The following is a 20,628-nucleotide window of genomic DNA, read 5'->3' on the forward strand; positions in this document are numbered from 1 at the left end:
TGTTAGGGAAGTTTTCAACTATAATCTCTTCAAATATTTTCTCAGTCCCTTTTTTTTTCTCTTCTTCTTCTGGGACGCCTATAATTCGAATGTTGGTCCGTTTCGTATTTTCCCAGAGGTCTCTGACATTGTTCTCAATTCTTTTCATTCTTTTTTCTTTATTCTGCTCTGTGGTAGTTATTTCCACTATTTTATCTTCCAGGTCACTTATCCCTTCTTCTGCCTCAGTTATTCTGCTATTGATTCCTTCTAGAAAAATTTTAGTTTCATTTATTGTGTTGTTCATCACTGTCTGTTTGCTCTTTAGTTCTTCTAGGTCCTTGTTAAACGTTTCTTGTATTTTCTCCATTCTATTTTCAAGATTTTGGATCATCTTTACTATCATTACTCAGAATTCTTTTTCAGGTACACTGCCTATTACCTCTTCATTTGATTGGTCTGGTGAGTTTTTGCCTTGCTCCTTCATCTGTTGTGTATTTCTCTGTCTTCTCATTTTGCTTAACTTACTGTTTTTGGGGTCTCCATTGTGCAAGTGGCAGGTTCGTAGTTCCTGTTGTTTTTGGTGTCTGCTCCCCTTGGTACGGTTGGTTCAGTGGGTTGTGTAGGCTTCCTGGTGGAGGGGACTGGTCCCTGTGTTCTGGTGGATGAGGCTGGATCTTGTCTTTCTGATGGGCAGGACCTCTTCCCGTTGTGTGTTTTGAGGTGTCTGTGAATTTATTATTATTTTAGGCAGCCTCTCTGCTAATGGGTGGGATTGTGTTCCTGTCTTGCTAGTTGTTTGGCATAGGGTGTCCAGAACTGTAGAGTTTTGGTCGTTGAATGGAGCTAGGTCTTAGTGTTGAGATGGAGATCTCTGGGAGAGCTTTCGCCATTTGATATTACAGGGGGGTGGGAGGTCTCTGCTGGACCAATGTCCTGAACTTAGCCCTCCCACCTCAGAGGCTCAGGCCTGACATCTGGCCAGAGCGCCAAGACCCTGTCAGCCACACGGCTCAGAGGAAAAGGGAGAAAAAGAAAGAAAGAAAGAAAAAATAAATAAATAAAATAAAATAAGGTTAATAAAACAGAAAAACTTTATTAAAAATAAAAAAATAAAAAATAATAAAAAAAAAAGAGAGGAAGAATGAAGAGATCAAACGAACCAAAAAACGAATCCACCAATGATAACAAGTGCTAAAGACTATACTGAAAAAAAAAGAAAAAAGGACAGTCAGAACCCTGGGACAAATGGCAAAAGCAAAGGTATACAGAGAAAATCACAGAAAGAAGCATATACATACACACTCACAAAAGGAGAAAAAGGGAAATAAAATATATATATGTAACAAAATAAAAAAGGAAGAGAGCAACCAAATCATTAAACAAATCTGCTGTTGATAATAAGCTGTAAATACTAAACTAAGATAAACATAAAACCAGAAACAAATTAGATGCAGAAAGCAAACCCCACGTCTACAGTTGCTCCGAAAGTCCACCACCTCAATTTTCGGATGATTCATTCTCTATTCAGGTATTCCACAGATACATGGTACATCAAGTTGATTGTGGAGATTTTATCCACTGCTCCTGAGGCTGCTGGGGGAAATTTCCCTTTCTCTTCTTTGTTTGCACAGCTCCTGGGGTTGAGCTTTGGATTTGGCCCCGCCTCTGTGTGTAGGTCACCTGAGGGCGTCTGATACCTTTTGGGAAATCTGAGGTCTTCTGCCAGCGTTCAGTAGGTGTTCTGTAGGAGTTGTTCCATGTGTAGATGTAGTTTTGATGTATTTGTGGGGAGGAAGATGATCTCCACGTCTTACTCCTCTACCATCTTGAAGGTACCCCCCCCCCCGCCCATTTTCTACCTGGACTTTTTTGGGGGTTGTTTTTTGTGTTAGTTTTTAACTGTTGAGCTTTGAGAATTCTTTATATTCTAGGTAATAATCCTTTGTTGGACATGTGGTTTGTTAATATTTTCTCTCAATCTATAGCTTATCTTTTTATCTTTTTAACAAGGTCTTTTGCAGAACAAAAGTTTTAAAGTTTGATGAAGTCCAGTTTATCTGTTTTCCATTTTATGATTAGTGCTTTTTCGTGTCAAGTCTAAGAACTCTTTACCTGGTCTTAGATTCCCAAATATTTTCCTTTTTATTTTTTTCCCAGAAGTTTTATATTTTACATTTAAATCTATGATGTGAGTTAATTTTTTTGTAAAGGATTTGAAGTTTAGTTTAAGGTTCCAGCACTACTTGCTTAAAAGGCTGTATTTCTGCCATTGAAATTACCTTGCAACTTTGTTGAGTATCTGTTGGAGACATTTGTGTGTGTTTATATCTTGGTTCTCTTTTCTGTTCCATTTGGTCTATGTGTCTAACCCCCTTCCAATGTCATACAGTCTTGATTACTGTAGCTATATAGTAAGTCTTAAGATTGGATAGACTGAGTTCTCCTGTTTGATTATTCTTTTTCAAAATTGTTTTTGCTATTATACTTCCTTATAGTCCCTGTAAGTGTTAGAATAACATTTATATAATATTCTATATTTAATTTATATAATAATCTAATATAAATATTAGAATAGTTTTTATTCTACAAAAAGTCTTATTGGAATTTTGTTAGGAATTGCATTAAATCAATTTTCAATTATCAAATATCAACTTAGGAATAATTGACATATTTAATCTGTTGATTCTTCTAATCCATGGACATGGCACATCCCTCCATTTGTTTAGATATTCTTTGAGTTCTCCATCAGCATTTTTTAATTTTCAGGATGCAAGTTCTATATAGGTTTTGTTCTACTTACATTTAGTATTTAATTTTATTTTGAGAAATTTTAGTTGTATTTTTAATTTTGGTGTTCACATTTTCATTGCTAGTATATACAGATATAATTATATTTTTGTATGTTTACCTTGTAGCCGATGACCCTATTATTTGAAATTATTAATTATTTCTAGGAGTTTTTCTCTAGATTTTTGGAGATTTTCTATGTAGAAAGTCATATTATTTGCAAATAGTGATAGTTTTATTTCTTTCCTTTTGATTTGTGTGGTTTTTATTTCCTTTTGTTGCCTTATTTCACTGGCTAAAACTTCTAGTATTGTGTTAAATGTGATGAGAATGAATATTGTTGCCTTATTCCCCATCTTAAAGGGAAAGCTTCTGCTTTTCAAGGGATTGGTCCATTTCGTAGAACTTGTAGAATTCATGTGTGTAGAGTGGTTTATAGTGTTCCCTTATTCTTTTGATGTCTGCAGGGTCTATAGTGATAGCTCCTGTTTCCTCCAAGATATTGGTAATTTTTATCTTCTCTTTTTTTATTTTTCTTTCAGGCTTGCTAGACGTTTGCATTTTTTTTAAAGAACTGGCTCTTGGTTTCATAGAACTTCTTTATTTTTCTTCTGTTTTTTATTTCATTGATTTCTGCTCTTACTTTCATTTTCTTCACTTTGCTTGTTTTGGGTTTATTTTGCTTTCACTTTTCTAGATTCTTTAGATGGACTCTTAGATTATTGATTTGAGATGTTTTCTCTTTTATAGTGTAATTATTTAATGCTTTAAATTTCCTTCTCAGCACTGCTTTAGCAATGCCCCTAAATTTTGATATGTTGTATTTTCATTTAATTCAGTTTAAAATATTTTTTGGTCTTGACATGTCCTCTCTGACCCATTGATTATTTAGAAGTGTGTTATTTATAGTTTACAAGTGCTTGGGCTTTTTTCTGTTATCTTTCTGTTATTGGTTTCTAATTTTATTTCATTGTCATCAGAGAACACACTCTGTATGATTTCAATTGTTTTAAATTTGCTGAGGTTTGTTTTTTGGCCCAGGATATGGTTTATCTTGGTATATGTTCTGTAGGTGCTTGAAATGGATGTGTATTCTGCTGTTGTCATATGCAATGTTCTATAAGCTTTATAGATCTATAGATCCTGTTTGTTGATGGTCTTGTTGAGTTTTATATCCTTGCTGATTGTTTTGTTTCATTGTCTTATCAATAGTTGAGAGAGAGAGATGTTAAATATCCATCTAAAATTGTGGATTTGTCTGTTTTTTCTTTCAGTTCTATCAGCTTTTACTTTATATGTTTTGCAGCTCTTTTTTTGGTGCATATACATTTAGAATGCTAGGATTTCTGGGTTGATTAACCATTTATCATTATGTAATGTCTTTCTCTGTCTCAGGTAATTTTCTTTGTTCTGAAGTCTACTTTATCTTATATTAATACAGCCATTTCTACTCCCTTTTGATTAATGTTTACATAATATAATTTTTAAAATCTATTTACTTTCAACCTTCCTATATCATATTTGAAGTGGATTTCATGTAGACAGCATATAGTCGATCACGTTTTTAAATCCACTCTGATAATTGCTTCCTTTTAATTGGTATGCTTAGGCCATTTTTATTTAATGTAATTATTGATATGTTTGAGGTTAAACCTGCTTTTTAATTTTTATTTATTTATTTTTTCAGTTTGTCCTCTCTGGTTTTCACATCTCAGTTTTCTTTATCTTTTTTTTCCCATGGGTTACTTAAACATTTTTAGAACTACATTTTGATTTATTTATAATGTTTTTGATGGAATCTCTTTGTATATCTTTTAGTTGTTGCTGTAGTTATTATATTATATATACATGACTTATCCCAGTCTGCTGATCTTGATATTTTACCAGTTTGAGTGAAGTGATGAAACCTTACCTCCCTTAAGTCCCTTCACCATATCTGTGTGTAATACAATTGTCTTAAATATTTCCTCTCTAAAAATGTTGAACCACATCAGAAATTGTTATAATTCTTCAACCATAAAACATAATTTAGGAAACTTGAGAGGAGAAGTAAACTGTATTATATTTACCCATATTTTAATGCTTTCTGTCATTCTTTCTTCCTTTCTGTAGTCCCAGAAATCCTTCTTTTTGTTATTCTATTTAAAGAACCTCCTTTAGTCCTTCTTTTGGGATAGGTCCATTGGTGAAAAATTCTTATTTAATTTTACTTTATCTGAGAATGATTTGATTTTCCCTTCATTCCTAAAAGATATTTTTTGCTAGATAGAGTTTTGGTTGACAGCTTTTTTCTTTGAATATTTGAAAAATGTTATGCCACTTTCTTCTGGGCTCCATGGTTTCTGATGAGAAATCTGCTGTCATTAAAAAATTTCTCCCTAAAAATAAGGTGTCATTTCTTCCCCATTCCTTTTACGTTTTTTTCTTTGAGTTTAGTTTTAGGAAATCTGACTATGGTATATTTTGGGGTGAGTTTCTGTTGGCCTATCTATTTGGGGTACACTCATTTTCTTGAATCTATAGTTTGCACCTTTTGTCAAATTTGAGAATTTTTCAGGCCTTATTTCTTCAAGTACTGACTTACCACTAGATCTACTGTGATACCATCCCAGAGGGAAAGGGGAGTGGTGCCTCAGTACTACCAGGTGGGGATGGAAGTCCCAGCTCTTCATGTGGTTTCCCCATATATCACAGATGGAAGTGAGGTGGAAGGATTTGTTACTACTTGTCAGGGATGATTGTCTCTTTTCCCTATTTGGTATTTTCTCCTACCACCCTGGTTGCATGATAGGATGAGGGTAAATGTTGGGGCACTCTGTTACAGTCAGGAAAGGTAGACGTCTTGGCTCCCCACTTGACCTTTGCTGGTATGAGTGGGGATGGGGCCACAGTTGGGGTTTTTTTTTCTGTGGTTTTTGTCTAGACTAGAGCAGTTACTGCCTAAAAGTTTTCTGTCTTGGCAGGCTGCTCCTTTCCTGGTCCTTTGGCTAGAGAGAGCAGGCTTCATTGGATTGTTTTTGTCTGTATTTGTTTGTGTTTCTAGGTGGCTGGATTCTTTAGTTCTACGTCTAGGATACATGAGGCAAAAGGAAACTCAGGGAACTCACCACTGTACCATTCCCTGAGTCCAACCGTCCCTTTCCCATCTACCTTCTTCTCTTTACTTTTCAGGGTCTTATGCTTGTCATATACATAATTTCCAGAAATTTTGGTTGTACTTGAGGGGAAGAGTAGGGAAAAGCGCATCTGCTCTATCTTCCTGGATGCTCAGCCATCATGGAATTTTTAACCCTTGTTCCTCATGATATCATTGGTCTACAGGTTACACCTGGTTAATAGGGATGTGATCTGAGAAGAAGGTAATATCCAGATCTTGCTTTAAGAGTTTGTTTTTATTTCCTGCCTTTACTGTACCCAGGGTGTGGAATGATTCTATTTGGCTACATGTCCTTCTCTCTTCCATCATTCCTCTTTCCCTGGGCTAGAACTCTTGGGACTAGGTTGGGCAGCCAAGTAGTGGTTTCCTGAATAAATTTCTCTGAGGTGCTTGATGAGATGACTTTAGAGCCCATTTTTACCCACAAAAAATTCTACATGTGGTTGCTGATAAAACATGTAATAAAGTACCTGGCCATAGTTATTGTTCCATAACTATGTTTTTTTCCCCATTGTTATGGCTACTAAAGTCCCTATAAGTAAGTGCCCCTAGCAGATAATAAATCCTAAAGTTCAAGGACTTTAAACTTTACATGTCCCAAATCTTTTACAGACTCATTGTTTTAACATGTATATAACACACACAAAGTGCTTACATGATGTTTAGCTTATAGTGGACATTCAGTATATATTAGTTGTTTTTTCTTCTCTTTTTACTTTTAAATATTGGCCATTTGTTGAAGTCTTCAGTATAGAGGCGGTACCCTCTGTTGCATAAAAACACAGGCTCTTGTGTCAAGAAGCTTGGGTATCAATCTCAGCTCTGGTACTCACTAACAGTGTGACTTGGGCAAGTTATTTCACATCATTCTGACTTGGTTTTCTCACCTACAACATGGGAACAATAATAGCAACTATTGAGAATTAAATGAGGTAATACTTCTAAAGAGCTCAGAAGAGTACCTTTAGATACAAACTCAATTAATGTTGTATTTTTGTTTCTGTTTTTTTACTATTCTATAGCAAGAAAGTTCCTTAGAGTCAAGGGCTATGTCTTATTTAAGGTTGTATCCTCAGAACCTAGCATAGTGATTGGTACCTAATAGACAAATGTTTCAATAAACAAAATGTTGTACAGGCATACCTTGTTTTATTGTGCTTCGCTTTATTGCGCTTTGCAGATATTGTGTTTTTTACAGACTGAAAGTTTGTGGCAACCCTGTGTCGAGCAAGTCTATTGGTGCCATTTTTTCAAAAGCATTATTTTTAAATTAAGGTATGTATATTGTTTTTTTTAGACATAATGCAATTGCACACTTAATAGACTACAGTATAAGGTAAACATAACTTTTATATGAATTGGGAAACCAAAAAAATTGAGTGACTTGCTTTATTGCAGAGGTCTGAAACTGAACCCACAATATCTCTGAGGTATGCCTATAATGAATTACTGAATTAATTTATTTAGAAATGAAAATCTTAGAGGCAGCATAAAATCAACAATCATTTCTGACTAGTGGAGTTTCCTAGGTTCATAAGAAATAACTATGGGAAAGAGGTTCATTTTATGTGTTTCTTTAAAATTTAGCCTCAGCCCTTGCCACCATTGGGCCACCTACAGAACTGATTACTTCTGAAGTCACTGCCAGGAGCTTTATGGTAAACTGGACTCATGCCCCAGGAAAAGTGGAAAATTACAGAGTCGTGTATTATCCTGCCAGGGGTGGAAAACCAGAAGAGGTAATAAGGAGACAGTATTTTCTAACCACTATTTTCATTCTCTCAATTCTTGTACGGTAGTGAAGACAAGACAGAAATGTGTATATAAGGAGATTATTCTGTCACAAGCATTTAAAATTATTTGACTGAAATACATTTCTATGTGTCTGTGTTGTTCTTCTATCTCTCTAGGTTATGGTATTTACATCTTCTCCTCTTACCTCCATCAAGGAACCTTCAGAACTGGTCATGTGTCCATTTCTAACACAACTTATTTTGACTTTACTTTTCTGTGATTTTAAAAATTAATGAGTTCTAAGGCAAAAGAATCAGTCGTTAATTATCTGGCCAGAATCCCCTTTTGCTACTGATATTTTCTTTCTACTTTGGGAGTGGTCTGAACTTTCTGCCTTAAGGAAGTCTGTGTGTTCCAAATAATGTGGTCATATAGTCCTGCAGGGTTTGGGATTTCCTGGATGTTTGCGGAGATTCGTGCCAAAGAGAAGCCATAATAAAGTACCTGTGGCTGACCTTTCTCATGGGTTGGCCATCACAGGAGAGAACATCTATTGCCAGATGATTGGATGGTTCCCATTTCATGTCTTTGATACAGGGAATATGTTAAAATGTGATGAAATCTCCCTTTTTTTGTTTTTAATTATTAATTAATTAATGAATTAATTAAGGCTGCACTGGGTCTTCGTTGCTGCGCATGGGCTTTCTCTAGCTGCAGTGAGCGGGGGCTACTCTTCGTTGCGGTGCGCGGGCTTCTCATTGCAGTGGCTTCTCTTGTTGCCGAGCACGGGCTCTAGGTGCGCGGGCTTCAGTAGTTGTGGTGCGTGGGCTTGGTAGTTGTGGCTCGCAGGCTCTAGAGCGTAGGCTCAGTAGTTGGCACACAGGCTTAGTTGCTCCGTGGCATGTGGGATCTTCCCGGACCAGGGATCAAACCTGTGTCCCCTGCATTGGCAGGTGGATTCTTAACCACCCCGCCACCAGGGAAGTCCCTCCCTCTCTTCTTTTGAAGTGCTAAGCTTTTGTTGTTCTAACCTCTGATTGACCTCAGCATGTTTCACAATTTTCTTCTGCATTATGGCAGGATTTATGTTTTTTGGTTTTTGTTTTTTTTAAGTGTTTGAGTAGATTCTGGAGGTTTAAATCATCTGGACTTAAAAAAAAAATCAGAGTGCTTCCAATAGCTCTACCTTTTTCATTACTAATAAACCTTTTAAATGCTTCCTAAGGCTCCATGGAAAAATATCACATGTCAACTGTTACTAAGTGGATATGATTAGGATAACAATTAGCTTGGGAATGACACAGTTTCCATTAGATGTGAACTAGTAAGGGACTTTTGGACATATTCCTAAAAGGTGGGTCACTTCATGTGAGAATTCAAGGGGAATTGACTGCCACAGTGGAAAAGAGGATGTGGTGCAAATAAGAAAATATTTAACAAAAGGTTCTTGCTAGAGATATTTTTGCTTTTGGATTTCCAGTCTGCATGTGAGATATTCCATCTTCTCATTCCTCAAACTGTTCTTTCAACAGGTGGTGGTGGATGGAAGCGTATCTTCCACGGTATTGAAAAACTTGATGTCTTTAACTGAATATCAGATAGCAGTCTTTGCAATATATGCTCATACTGCTAGTGAAGGCCTTCAGGGAACTGAAACCACAGGTGTGTATTGAATTGTACCCACTTCTGATTCTGTGTGACATTGATCCGGTGGCTTAGTTGTGCTGTACGTAGTACTGGTCCATGCTATATTTGCAGTTTGCAGGTGCCATATATTGGGAGGGATCTTATAAAACTCTGGTATGTTTAGGAGAGAGAAATCTTAGCGATGAAGGGTGCAAAATACATTTATTCATTTAATAAACAAATATTTAGTGAATTCTTATTAAAAACTAAGCAGTGGGCTTGAATTTTTCATTAGAAGTAGAGAAGGAGCTCTGTAGCTCTTCTGCCTAGTAGAATATTAGGGAAAGTACATTACATCTGCTTTCTTTATGAGTATCACTGTAATTAAAACTTATGAATACTAGTCCATCATTCCTTAACTGAGGAAGATCTTGATCACACACACATATATACACACACACACATATTCAGAGAATCCTGGGAAGAGATAATCTTAAGAAACTTGATCACCCACTCATTTAGTTATTTCAAACATTAATTGAGTTCCTGTTACATGCCAGGTAGTATATAAAGTTGATCTAAAAACTCTGCCTCTGATAGACCAATGACAAGGTGCCAGGCTTTATGATAATCACACTTCCTGTCCAACACATTATTGCATTTATCCCTGAAAGCAATTTGTAAGGCAGGTGTTAATACTCCTGCTTTGCAGAAATATTTTTAGCAACAATCCCTGCCCTTAAGAAAGTTTTAGACTAGCAAAGGAGAAAATGCAACCCAAAGATACACAAACAAATTAGTGCAGTGAAGTACTACGGGCACGCCAGTAGAAGTATGATAAGGAACTGCACCTGTAAGCAAAGTCCTGAACTTGACATTGTGGTTGGGAGTGCAAGCAGGACCTGGAATTATATTTGAAAACAACATTTCATAGTTTTTATTGACATTGTTTAAGCCAGGAACTTGCAATTTATTCTTAATCCCTTTTTCCCTACCTCTCCAATATGGCAAATCTTATTTCTTGATTATTTTATTTTTCTCAAACCCTATTTTTAACTGACAGTCATATCTCCTCACTGTCTCTGATTGAATGTGTTGATGAGTGTCTGTTTATTCATGTATTTGTTCATCCAGCCCCCCATTCTGTCATTTATTAAGTGACCCAACAACTATTTTTAATGGCTGCTGCAGGTCAGACACTATGCTTGGTAATGGGCATAAGACAATGGTCAGAAGAGTCTCCCTCCTCTTGACTGGCTCCCAGACAGATGTGCCCATCACTGTAATGAGATATAAGAAGCTAAGAGGTGTCATTCCTGCTCTTAAACATTCATTATGTTTACCTTCCCCAAAGGGGCTTATATGGCCATGTGCACAGATTCAAGGACAAAAATTACCTGAAAAATATGTTTAGTTTTAGATCCTAACATATAGATAGATACCTTGAAATAAGCAAGCACACTGATAAATGGCTGACCATTAAAAAAAAACTCCTCTTGCAGTTTCTTTACCTATACCTTCCGACCTTGAACTGTACGATGTGACTGAGAACAGTCTGAGGGCGAGATGGAACCCAGTGGCTGGAGCGTCAGGGTACCTGATCCTTTACGCTCCTCTCACGGAAGGCCTGGCTGGGGATGAAAAAGAGGTAACTGCATGCTGCCTACCAGAGTCCTAGAGTTTTTGACTTCTTTAACATAGTTTGGTTTGTTTTTACTACAAAAATGTATAAAATTTATAAAAGTCACATTAGCAAAAGAAAAAAATCACTTGTAATCCCACCACCTAGAGGTAGCCATTGTTAACATTTAGTTAAGAGTCTTTTCCAGTGCATTTTAAACATAACCAATGGGAATGGTTTTGTAGTTTTCCTTGTAGTTTTCCTTTTGCTTACTGTGAATATCTTTCCATTACCTTTAAATAATATTTTATATAATCATTTAAACAGCTTTATAATATTCCATTGTTGGTTTGTACCAGGTCACGTTTAATTAATCTCATGCTGTTGGACATTTGCATAATTTGCTATATAGGGGAGTTCCCTGGTAGTCCAGTGGTTAGGACTCACACTTTCACTGCCAGGGCCCGGTCGGGGAACTAAGATCCTGCAGGCCGCACAGGGGCTCGGCCAAAAAAAAGAGAGATAATTTGCTATATAAATATACTTTTGGGACCATTCTTAACATATAACTTTGCATGGTTATCTGATTATTTCCTTAGGATAAATTCCTAGAAGTGAAGTTTCTTTCTCAAAGAGTATGCAAATTATTAAGGCTTATACTAGGTATTACCCCCTTACTCTAGAGAAATTTTATACAATTTATATTGCTCTATGCAGTTCACAAATGACTGTGATGGCCCTATGTACACGGACTTTGAAAAATTTGTTTTACTAATTTGCGAGGTAGATAAATGTATCTCACGGAGGTGGATTGTTTTGCATTTTTTTCCATTTTAAATGATGAATCTTTGACTTCCAAATCATTTATTTTAGTCCTTCTTTTTAATTTATAGTTAACAATTACTACAATGTGGGTGTTCCAGGAATAAAGCAGAGATGTCTGTGACCGTTGGGAGGGTTGACCAGGCAGGTGGAGTGGATATGAGAGGGAGTATAGCACTCGATCCTTTCACATTATCTAAAACCTGCCTCTTTTGACAAGAATCTTTAGGGCCAATAATATGGTGATTCTAGTGTCAAGAACAGAACATTGGTGACATGTGTTCTTTTATTACCAAGGCTTAGACAGTTTTTGCCCACTTGGATTTAATGTCGATCTGAATTATTTTGGTGGAAGGGAGACTTTAAAATGATGCTAAAAAGACACTAAGCTTTACCAGGAAAGAGAAAAATAAAAAAGACAGGAATACCCGTTCACACCCAAAAGATTAGCAAAGTTTTTAAAGTCTGATAATACTACATATTAGTGAGCATGTGGGGAGACAGAAACATTCGTGTAAACTGGTGTGTCAATTGGTACAGCTGCCTTGGAGAATAATTTGAAATATTTCAGCAAGTTAAAGATATATACAATTTTTTAGGTATATATCGTAGAGAAACATCCTTCCAGGACTTTTCAATGCAGGCACTTGGTCAGAACAAAATATTGCAAACAACTGCCATGTTCATCAACAGAATGGAAAATAATGGCATATTTATACAAAAGAATCCCATAAGGGAATTAAATAATATGAACTATGTCCCTGTGTTTCAACATGGCTAAATCTTGAAACCTAATATTGCCAGGGAAAAAACTGTAAAAATATTACACTGAATGGTCCATTTATGCACATTGTTAAACACACTGAACCATGTACTATTTATAGATATATTCGTATGTATGCAGAAGTAAAAAAATGTATCAGTGAGATACACTTCAGCATTAGGGTAGAGGTGGTGAGAAAGAGTTTGTTTTATTTGACTATATAGTGCTTTTTAAAATAAGATCTGATGTGCATATGACAAAATGTTGATATTTATTAAATTTGGGTGGTGGGTGCATCAGGGAATATTACGTTGTTTTCTCTACCTTTATATTATATACACTGAGATATTTCAAAATTAAACATTTTAATTTGACCATACCACTGACAGTTGTTTGACAGGGGACAGTCTATGGAGATATTTTTCCTCTTTCCAAAACAAAAATAAAACCGTTCCTGTCACACACTGATAATGTTGGCTAGTTTGACTGACCCCCAGGGTCAGAAAAATCATCCCCAAATCAAGAAGCAAATTGCCGATTTGAGCATCAAGGTGGGTTGATCTCTTTGGACTCATTGAAGGGACTTGCAATCCAAGTGGACAAGCCCCTCTTGAATGGGGCAACACTGGTCTGGCTCCATAGGGTTTGCAGCAAAAACTGGGCATCCAGTCAGAGGACTGGTGAGAATTAGCCAGGCGGCGAAAGATGTCCACTTGGCATCCCCCTCTCAGCATGCTGCCTGGAACTTACTCTCTTCGTAGAGAACGTTTCTGATTCATCTCCACCCACGCTCTTCTGGGGACCAAATATTTGACACTGTTATTCTGGCTGCAGCTGCCACTTGTCCAGATGTAAAGCGTTATCCTAAAAGAGCACGCATGGTGCATTCAGTTTTATATGGTTTCATAGCTTCTGGTTCTAATATAAAATAACATGAGACAATGAAAAAAATTATGGCTTGAAACCTGTTTGATGAAGAAGGGTTTGTGAGGAGGCAAAGTCTTATTACATAAAGTCTCACCTGTATTCAGCTGCGCTCTGATCAGCGTGAATAACATACACTGGCAAACGATCTGATAATGTGTGTTCTTTTCAGATGAAAATTGGAGAGACCCACACAGATATTGAGCTGAGTGGGTTGTTGCCCAATACGGAATACACAGTCACAGTTTATGCTATGTTTGGAGAAGAGGCCAGCGACCCTGTTACAGGACAAGAAACAACATGTGAGTGGTTCAGTCACTCAGATGAAATGCTGTAATAAAAGCCCAAACAAACATGGGGATTCTGAATTAGAAATACTGGTTTAGGTTGAAACCTCTTAAGAGCTAATTGTAATGTAAGAAAATGTCTAATTTATTTAGGGGAAGGAAGTGTATTTCTTCTCGTCTTGTTGTTATTTTTTTTTTTTAATTTATTTTATTTACTTATTTTTGGCTGCATTGGGCCTTCGTTGCTGTGCGTGGGCTTTCTCTAGTTGCGGAGAGAGGGGGCTACTCTTCGTTGCGGTGCGCGAGCTTCTCATTGCGGTGGCTCTTGTTGCGGAGCATGGGCTCTAGAGCGCAGGCTTAGTAGTTGTGGCACACGGGCTCAGTAGTTGTGGCTCGCGGGCTCTAGAGCGCAGGCTCGGTAGTTGTGGCACATGGGCTTAGTTGCTCCGTGGCATGTGGGATCTTCCCGGACCAGGGCTCGAACCTGTGTGCCCTGCATTGGCAGGCAGATTCTTAACCACTGCGCCACCAGGGAAGCCCTCGTCTTGTTGTTATTGAGTCACATGGATTCTAGAACTGAACTGTGGCATCCTCTAGATGATGCCACCAGTGTCCTTGTCTAAATCCAAATGCTAGAGCAGAATATGGGGGAAAAATATGGGCTTTGGAATCAGAGCAGCCAAGATGTGAATCCCAGCTAAAGTCATATTTTGGGTGGGTGACAATGGGCAAGTGATGGAGCATTATTGAGCCTGTGAAAGGAGGAACAATAACCTGATAGCATGTGGTTGATAGAAGATTAAATACAGTAATACAAATTAAAGTTATTAACACATAGTTACTCAATATTTTTTTTTTACTCCCACTCATACCAAAATTCACACTTTTTTCTGAAAATCTTTGATGTCCTCCTGATCTCAGACTATTATTATTATAATTAGTTTTTAAAAATTGAGTAAAAATTGTATTGGCAAGTCCAATTTGGGTAAATATAGGGAGTTCATAATATTTTTAAGAGTTGTAATTATCTATTTGAAAATATGACATAGAGAAAATGCTACCCTGCCAAACTAACAATGTTTTGTCACCTACGATTAAAAATAGGGGTCTATTCATTGTGTTTTGAATAAGAAAGGGCAAGGAGATGGGGTCTCTCACATCACTCTGAGCCTGGAAGGAGGTGAATAGCACAATTTCTACTGTGCTTTTGTCTTGAAGATTCTACTTGAGAAACATACAAAGAAATGTAATGATAAGGAAATTTTCTCCCACATCCATTCTTTGTTAGTCGAGGCTATGTTGTCTTGCTCTTCAGAGGAAGACCGGTGTAATTAAAACAACAAACAACAAAACTGGGAGAGCCCAAGAAAGAAGGGGAAAAGAAATAAGTCAGAAAGCATCTAATATATCACCTAAGTCAATTTTGGAACTCTGTAGATTTGGAAGGAAAACTTTTCCCAACCACCCATCTCTCTTTTTCACTCAGAATACTCATTTGTTTATTCAGGATAACTCATTTGTTATCCACTCTTTGAAAGTAGTGTTCCCATGAAACCTTTCGCAAGCCGAATGACATAAAGCAAAGAAGCAATTAATTTTAGGACACATCTTGCTAATGGATGCACAAAATAAATCAAGATAAAGCACAGATGCTCACAGACAGAGTTCAAAGCTGTGGCGGCTTGATGCTGAGATGCTGAGTGTAATTTCCAGGGGAAGGAGCTGGGCGGGGCCGCTCTTGCTGCCTGGGGTGCACGCTGTCTCCATAATGGTTTGCTGCAAAGCCAAGCCTGAATGCTATTTTTGCTTTCGCCTTTTTTTATAAAAGCAAAAATCCCCTTTAGATTTCTTTCAGTTAGTGAAACCTTCAGTTAGGTACTAATGTTGGTCCTTTGCAAGAGCAAAGTGGCCTAAATTGAACTTCCAAAAAGCAGATACTTGTAGTTTTAAAAAGTGTCCGTGACTCTTTCCCATTAGTAGTTGATTTTTTAAAAAGTCCTAAAAATGATATCCTGGCTACCTGTTCCTGAGACTGACACTTTTATGCACTGAGGAAACTAGACATTGTTCCACTATACTGCCAAGAGTAACTGAACTCCAGAAGAATTTAGAGCTAAGTGTGCACAGCACTTAAAGTTAATTACATTGCTTTTCTCTCTCCTACACTTTCTTTCTAGCCCTTTAAGTATAGAGAGTCACCAAGTCCTATAGGTTCTTTATTACCATATAATCGGTACATATTGAATTAATGAAAGGGTTAGCTTTTGGGGTGAGGAAACATCATGCTTATGGCTACAGCTGACAATTGTCATGATTTATCTCCTAAGTTGTTATTCTGCTGGTTCTATCAGCACAGGCTCTCAAATCAATTGATCAGTTGCCTGGGTTAAATTCAAACTGCTCTTCTGCTTCTACTAACTGTGACCTTGGCCAAGTTACCTCAGTTTCATGATCTGTATAATGGGGCTAATTGTAACTCTATCCTTGCTGTCTAAAGTAAGGATTTAATGAGATAACGTGTTACATCTCAGGCTCATAGAAAGCCTGCAGTCAATCTTAACAATTGTTTTTTACTGTAAGCCTGTAAAAGCTCACGAAGCCCTCAAAGATTATTGACAAATTTTATCTGTTGACTCAGAAAGGGGTCCTTCAAGAAGTACAAAAAGCTTTGGAATTGGTCGTCAGGAATCTGCAGAAATATTAACACCTCTTTAAATATTTTTAAAGCCACAGCAAAGTGTTTATTTTTATCTAGTCTCACAAAGCCAGTGGGATGTATCCAGGGCAAGACTCCTACTCGTTGATTCAAGAAATATTTATTGAGAACTTGCAATACTGGGGATAAAGAGGGGAACAAAATTAAACCAAATTCTGCAATCCCCTGATATTATAGTATATTCGAAGAGAGACACAAGAGACCAATAAATGTGCAATAAAAAAAAAAAAATGAATCCAGGAAGGGAGTTAGGTAGTATTGAGGTGGAAGGATTATTTTACATAAGGTGATCATGGAAAGCTTCACTGAGAAGGGGACACATGTTCAGAAACCTGAATCTTGGATGACTCCAGGGTTTTTGGCCTGAGCAATGGGAGGCATGGAGTTTTCATTTGTTCAGAGGAAGAGACTGAGAGAGAAGACTGGGAGAGGTGGCAGGAGTCAGTGGTTCGGGTTTGGACATGTTAAGGTGGAAATGCCTAATAGATACTCATGTGGAGACGGCAGATGGGAAACCATTTCACATATGGGAAACTGTGGATCGGAGGAGTAGAGTGACTTTGCCAGGATCCGATGATAGTTGAATGCAATAGCTAAGATCTAATTTCAGGTGTCCTGGTTTTTGATCCATTAGGTTTTTTATTTGTATCAGCCTATAATAATAGCTTTGACTAGAAAAGAAAGGCACAGAAGATTTACCTAAACCTCATTTATTTCTAAGAATGTGTAATTGGTTGCTGCTATTCATTCTCTACAAGGAAAACTTTTTTTCTTTGTTGATGTGTTAATGTTCTTTGTTATCAGTTATTATCTGGGTGAAATTTTTCATATGTAAGTAGTTCAGAAGTCAGAGGTGCTGTGTTTTGGGAGTCTTTTTTACATGTATGTTATTTAAAATTTTATTTATTTTCTATTCCGTTTACTGCAAAGTGCCCTTAAGTCCACCCAGAAACCTGAGAATCTCCAATGTTGGCTCTAACAGTGCTCGGTTAGCCTGGGACCCAACTTCAAGAAAGATCAGTGGTTATCGGATCGTATATAACAACGCCGATGGGACTGAAATCAATGAGGTAAGCTGTGGAACAGGATGTGCGTTTTTCCGGTGGTTGGGTCTTAGTTTTTTATGGCTATGTAACCGATCATCCCAAAACACAGTGGCTCAAAGCAATGCTAATTATTTATTTTCTGTTGCTGTTTCTGTGGGTCAGGAATTGGAGTTGCGTGTGTAGTTCTGGCTTGGGGTCACTCTTGAGACTGTAGCCAGGTAGTGGCTGGAGCTGATGTCATCACAGCAGCTTCCATGTTCATGTCATGGTACCTGGTCTGGAAAGACTGGACCAGCTGGGAGTTAGAGCGGCTCTCTGTATCTCTAAGTAGATTCTTCACGTGATCCCTTCAGCCTGACAGCTTTAGGGGAGCTGGACTTTTTACCTGCTGGCTCAGGAGTCCCCAGACATGTATCCAGAGGGACAGAGAGAGTGCTGGGTGAAAGCTGTATCACCTTTTGTTACCTAGCATCAAAAGTCACAGAAATATCACCTCCACCACACTCCGTAGGTAGGAGATACCACAAGTCCCTGCATGGATTCAAGATGGGGAGAAGCACAGTGCCAACCTATGGTGGGAGGCAAGTGGGGTGGGAGATAGATATTGACACAGCCATCTTTGGAAAATACAATCTGCCCCAGCGAATAGGGATGAGGAAGTATGTATCTTCACACAAGTAGTAAACTAGAAATATCAGTGTTTTTCAGGTTATCCCTCTGCTTTTTAGTAAAACGGCATCTGAAAGACCCTAGTTCAATGAGCTTACATTGAAAACTGAATCATTCAGGTTTTGTGTAGGAAGATACTTTCAAATAATAGAACTTATTGAAACCCATGAAGATACAGTATTTTGCACTCAGTGACGAATACTCTTCAGAAATTCTTTCCTTGGAAATACATTTTAGCAGGCTAGATAGCAAAGTTATTTTTATTTTTTTTTTCCATATCTTGGTCCAAGAAGCTAAGACAACAAGGGAAATATGTTGGATTACATGATTTCTATTTTCTGACCAAATAAAGCAAATATTTTCATATGCAGAGACAAACTATTTCCTATAAGTAAATCCAAGCAATATTTTGCGGAATGCGCCATCATACGGGACACTAGGTAATGAATGGGCAATAACTGCACATTTGCTAACAGTACAGAAATACTGTTCAATGTCTTTCATTAAATCTTCAAAAATCCTGAGGGCAAATAATTCTGACGAAGCTGGAATCTTTAGACTAGCTGCTTTGCTTTTGAAGATGAGATCCTGGAGTAGTAAAAGAAGGAAGTCAAAAGCACCGAGCTATCAGTGTCTCTTTGCTATCACCGATAAATAAACCACTTTCCCAAGGGTTGCAAATTCAGCTGTGTAGGAAAGTTATGCAGATAATGTAAATGAGTGCAGAAATTGTCACACCTGCAAAGAAATACAGTCTCACCTGTTTTTCTTGAAATATGAAGCTACCTTAGGTTATATTTCATATTCCCATTTTGGGGACATGCATGTGGAAGAAATTCTCTACTGAAAGACAACAATAAATGACAACGGACAATGGGTTACAGTGACACAGATGCTGGGTGTAGTGGGGACTGCCCTGCTGGGGAGTTTGTACATGTTCATCCAAGAAGCAGCCGGTGTCAGCTCCTGAAGACCGTTGCTGCACAGAAATCTAGCCGGGGGCTGCCAGGTCTTGTTCCCCTTGACTCTGTGACCAAGGATTTTTATTTCTATGTGAAACTTGCCAATTTTAAAATGTTGACTCATTGAACAATTAAAATAACATAACAACCGTATTCACTAGCATATTTTTTCACTGCAAAATATTCTTATTTGGTGATAATTTTTCATGAAACAAAAATAAACTGTCGTATATATGTAAATATGAGTTATATAAATATATTTATATATTTTTATTGAGGTGTAATTGACATATAACATTATATTAGTTTCAGGTATACAACATGATTTAATATTTGTATTCATTGTGAAAGGATCATAATAGGTCTAGTTAACATCCAGTTAAAAAAAATTATAGCTGTTCTGGCCTCTCATGGCATTTTACGTTATTTGCCTTTATAAATAATGACCCCAGACTAATAATATATTTGTAGAGAAATACATGTGCTTTTTTGCAGTGTTTTTCAATCTTGGGAGTGCCTTTGGCACTTGCTATTTCTAATTTGTATTGTGCTGGGAAATTAGAAAACTATGTTTGATAAAACTGAATTTAAAATATGAGTAAATAGACCACGAATAAAAATCTGAGAACATTTTATTTGAGTAAAATGCATAAACAATGTGTAGATTTTGTAACATTTCCATTTTGACTGGTGTGTGTATTCTTAATTCTTAATTGCTAACCATGCAATTGAGACTAAAGGTTGCTGGATAAGTGTCTTATATAAGTCAAATATTACTTTACCTAGTTTTGGAATATATGATTTTTAAGGGTGAATATTCCTACCGTATTTTGCTTTACTCCTATTAATTTAAGCTTTTATTTAAAGATAATGCTACAATTGGATTTTTAGGAAATTCCCAAAATATTCTGGAATGAATTTCAAAATGTCCCAACTAAAATCTACGTACTACATAACATGTAATTGATTGTAAAATCTTTGTTTTCAACTCAATTCCTATTTCTCTGCTTCACTTCCTCCCATCTTCCCTCCTTCACTTCCTCTTCCTCCTCCTCCTCTGTGTCTTTTCTGCATGACCCCTCTCCCTAACTTTGGAGACCAAAAAAGAAAAATAAAACAGAGCACTTAAACAAATGCTGCTGCTACTGATGATGGTGATGGTGATGATTATGATGATGATGGTGATGGTGATGATGATGGTGGTGGTGATGATGATGATGGTGGTAATGATGATAGTGATGATGATTATGGTGATGATGGTGATGGTGATGAGGATTATGGTGATGATGGTGATGGTGATGTGGTGATGATGATGATGGTGATGGTGATGAGGATGATGGTGATGATGGTGATGGTGATGAGGATGATGGTGATGATGAGGATGATGGTGATGGTGATGATGATGGTGATGATGGAGGTGATGATGGTGATGATGGTGATGGTGATGATGGTGATGGTGATGGTGATGATGATGGCAGCTAACACACATTGAGTGCTAATCCTGAGACAGCCTCTGAGGTTTTTACAGAGAG

The 20,628-nt window shown here is 37.2% G+C and overlaps 1 protein-coding gene across 5 annotated transcripts in view; it reads left to right on the forward strand.

The window, feature by feature from the left end:
• Positions 1-20,628, forward strand: part of COL14A1 (collagen type XIV alpha 1 chain) — a 242,711-nt gene that overhangs the window by 73,634 nt on the left and 148,449 nt on the right. For all 5 annotated transcript variants that reach the window (XM_068525322.1, XM_068525320.1, XM_068525323.1 and 2 more), the window contains exons 10-14: positions 7,514-7,665; positions 9,193-9,322; positions 10,789-10,934; positions 13,589-13,718; positions 17,350-17,489. In XM_068525322.1, the coding sequence (XP_068381423.1) occupies positions 7,514-7,665; positions 9,193-9,322; positions 10,789-10,934; positions 13,589-13,718; positions 17,350-17,489 (698 nt within the window). The remainder of the gene's footprint in view (positions 1-7,513; positions 7,666-9,192; positions 9,323-10,788; positions 10,935-13,588; positions 13,719-17,349; positions 17,490-20,628) is intronic.

Source organism: Eschrichtius robustus, chromosome 17 (assembly GCF_028021215.1).
Source record: "Eschrichtius robustus isolate mEscRob2 chromosome 17, mEscRob2.pri, whole genome shotgun sequence".
In the NCBI taxonomy this organism is placed as follows: domain Eukaryota; kingdom Metazoa; phylum Chordata; class Mammalia; order Artiodactyla; family Eschrichtiidae; genus Eschrichtius; species Eschrichtius robustus.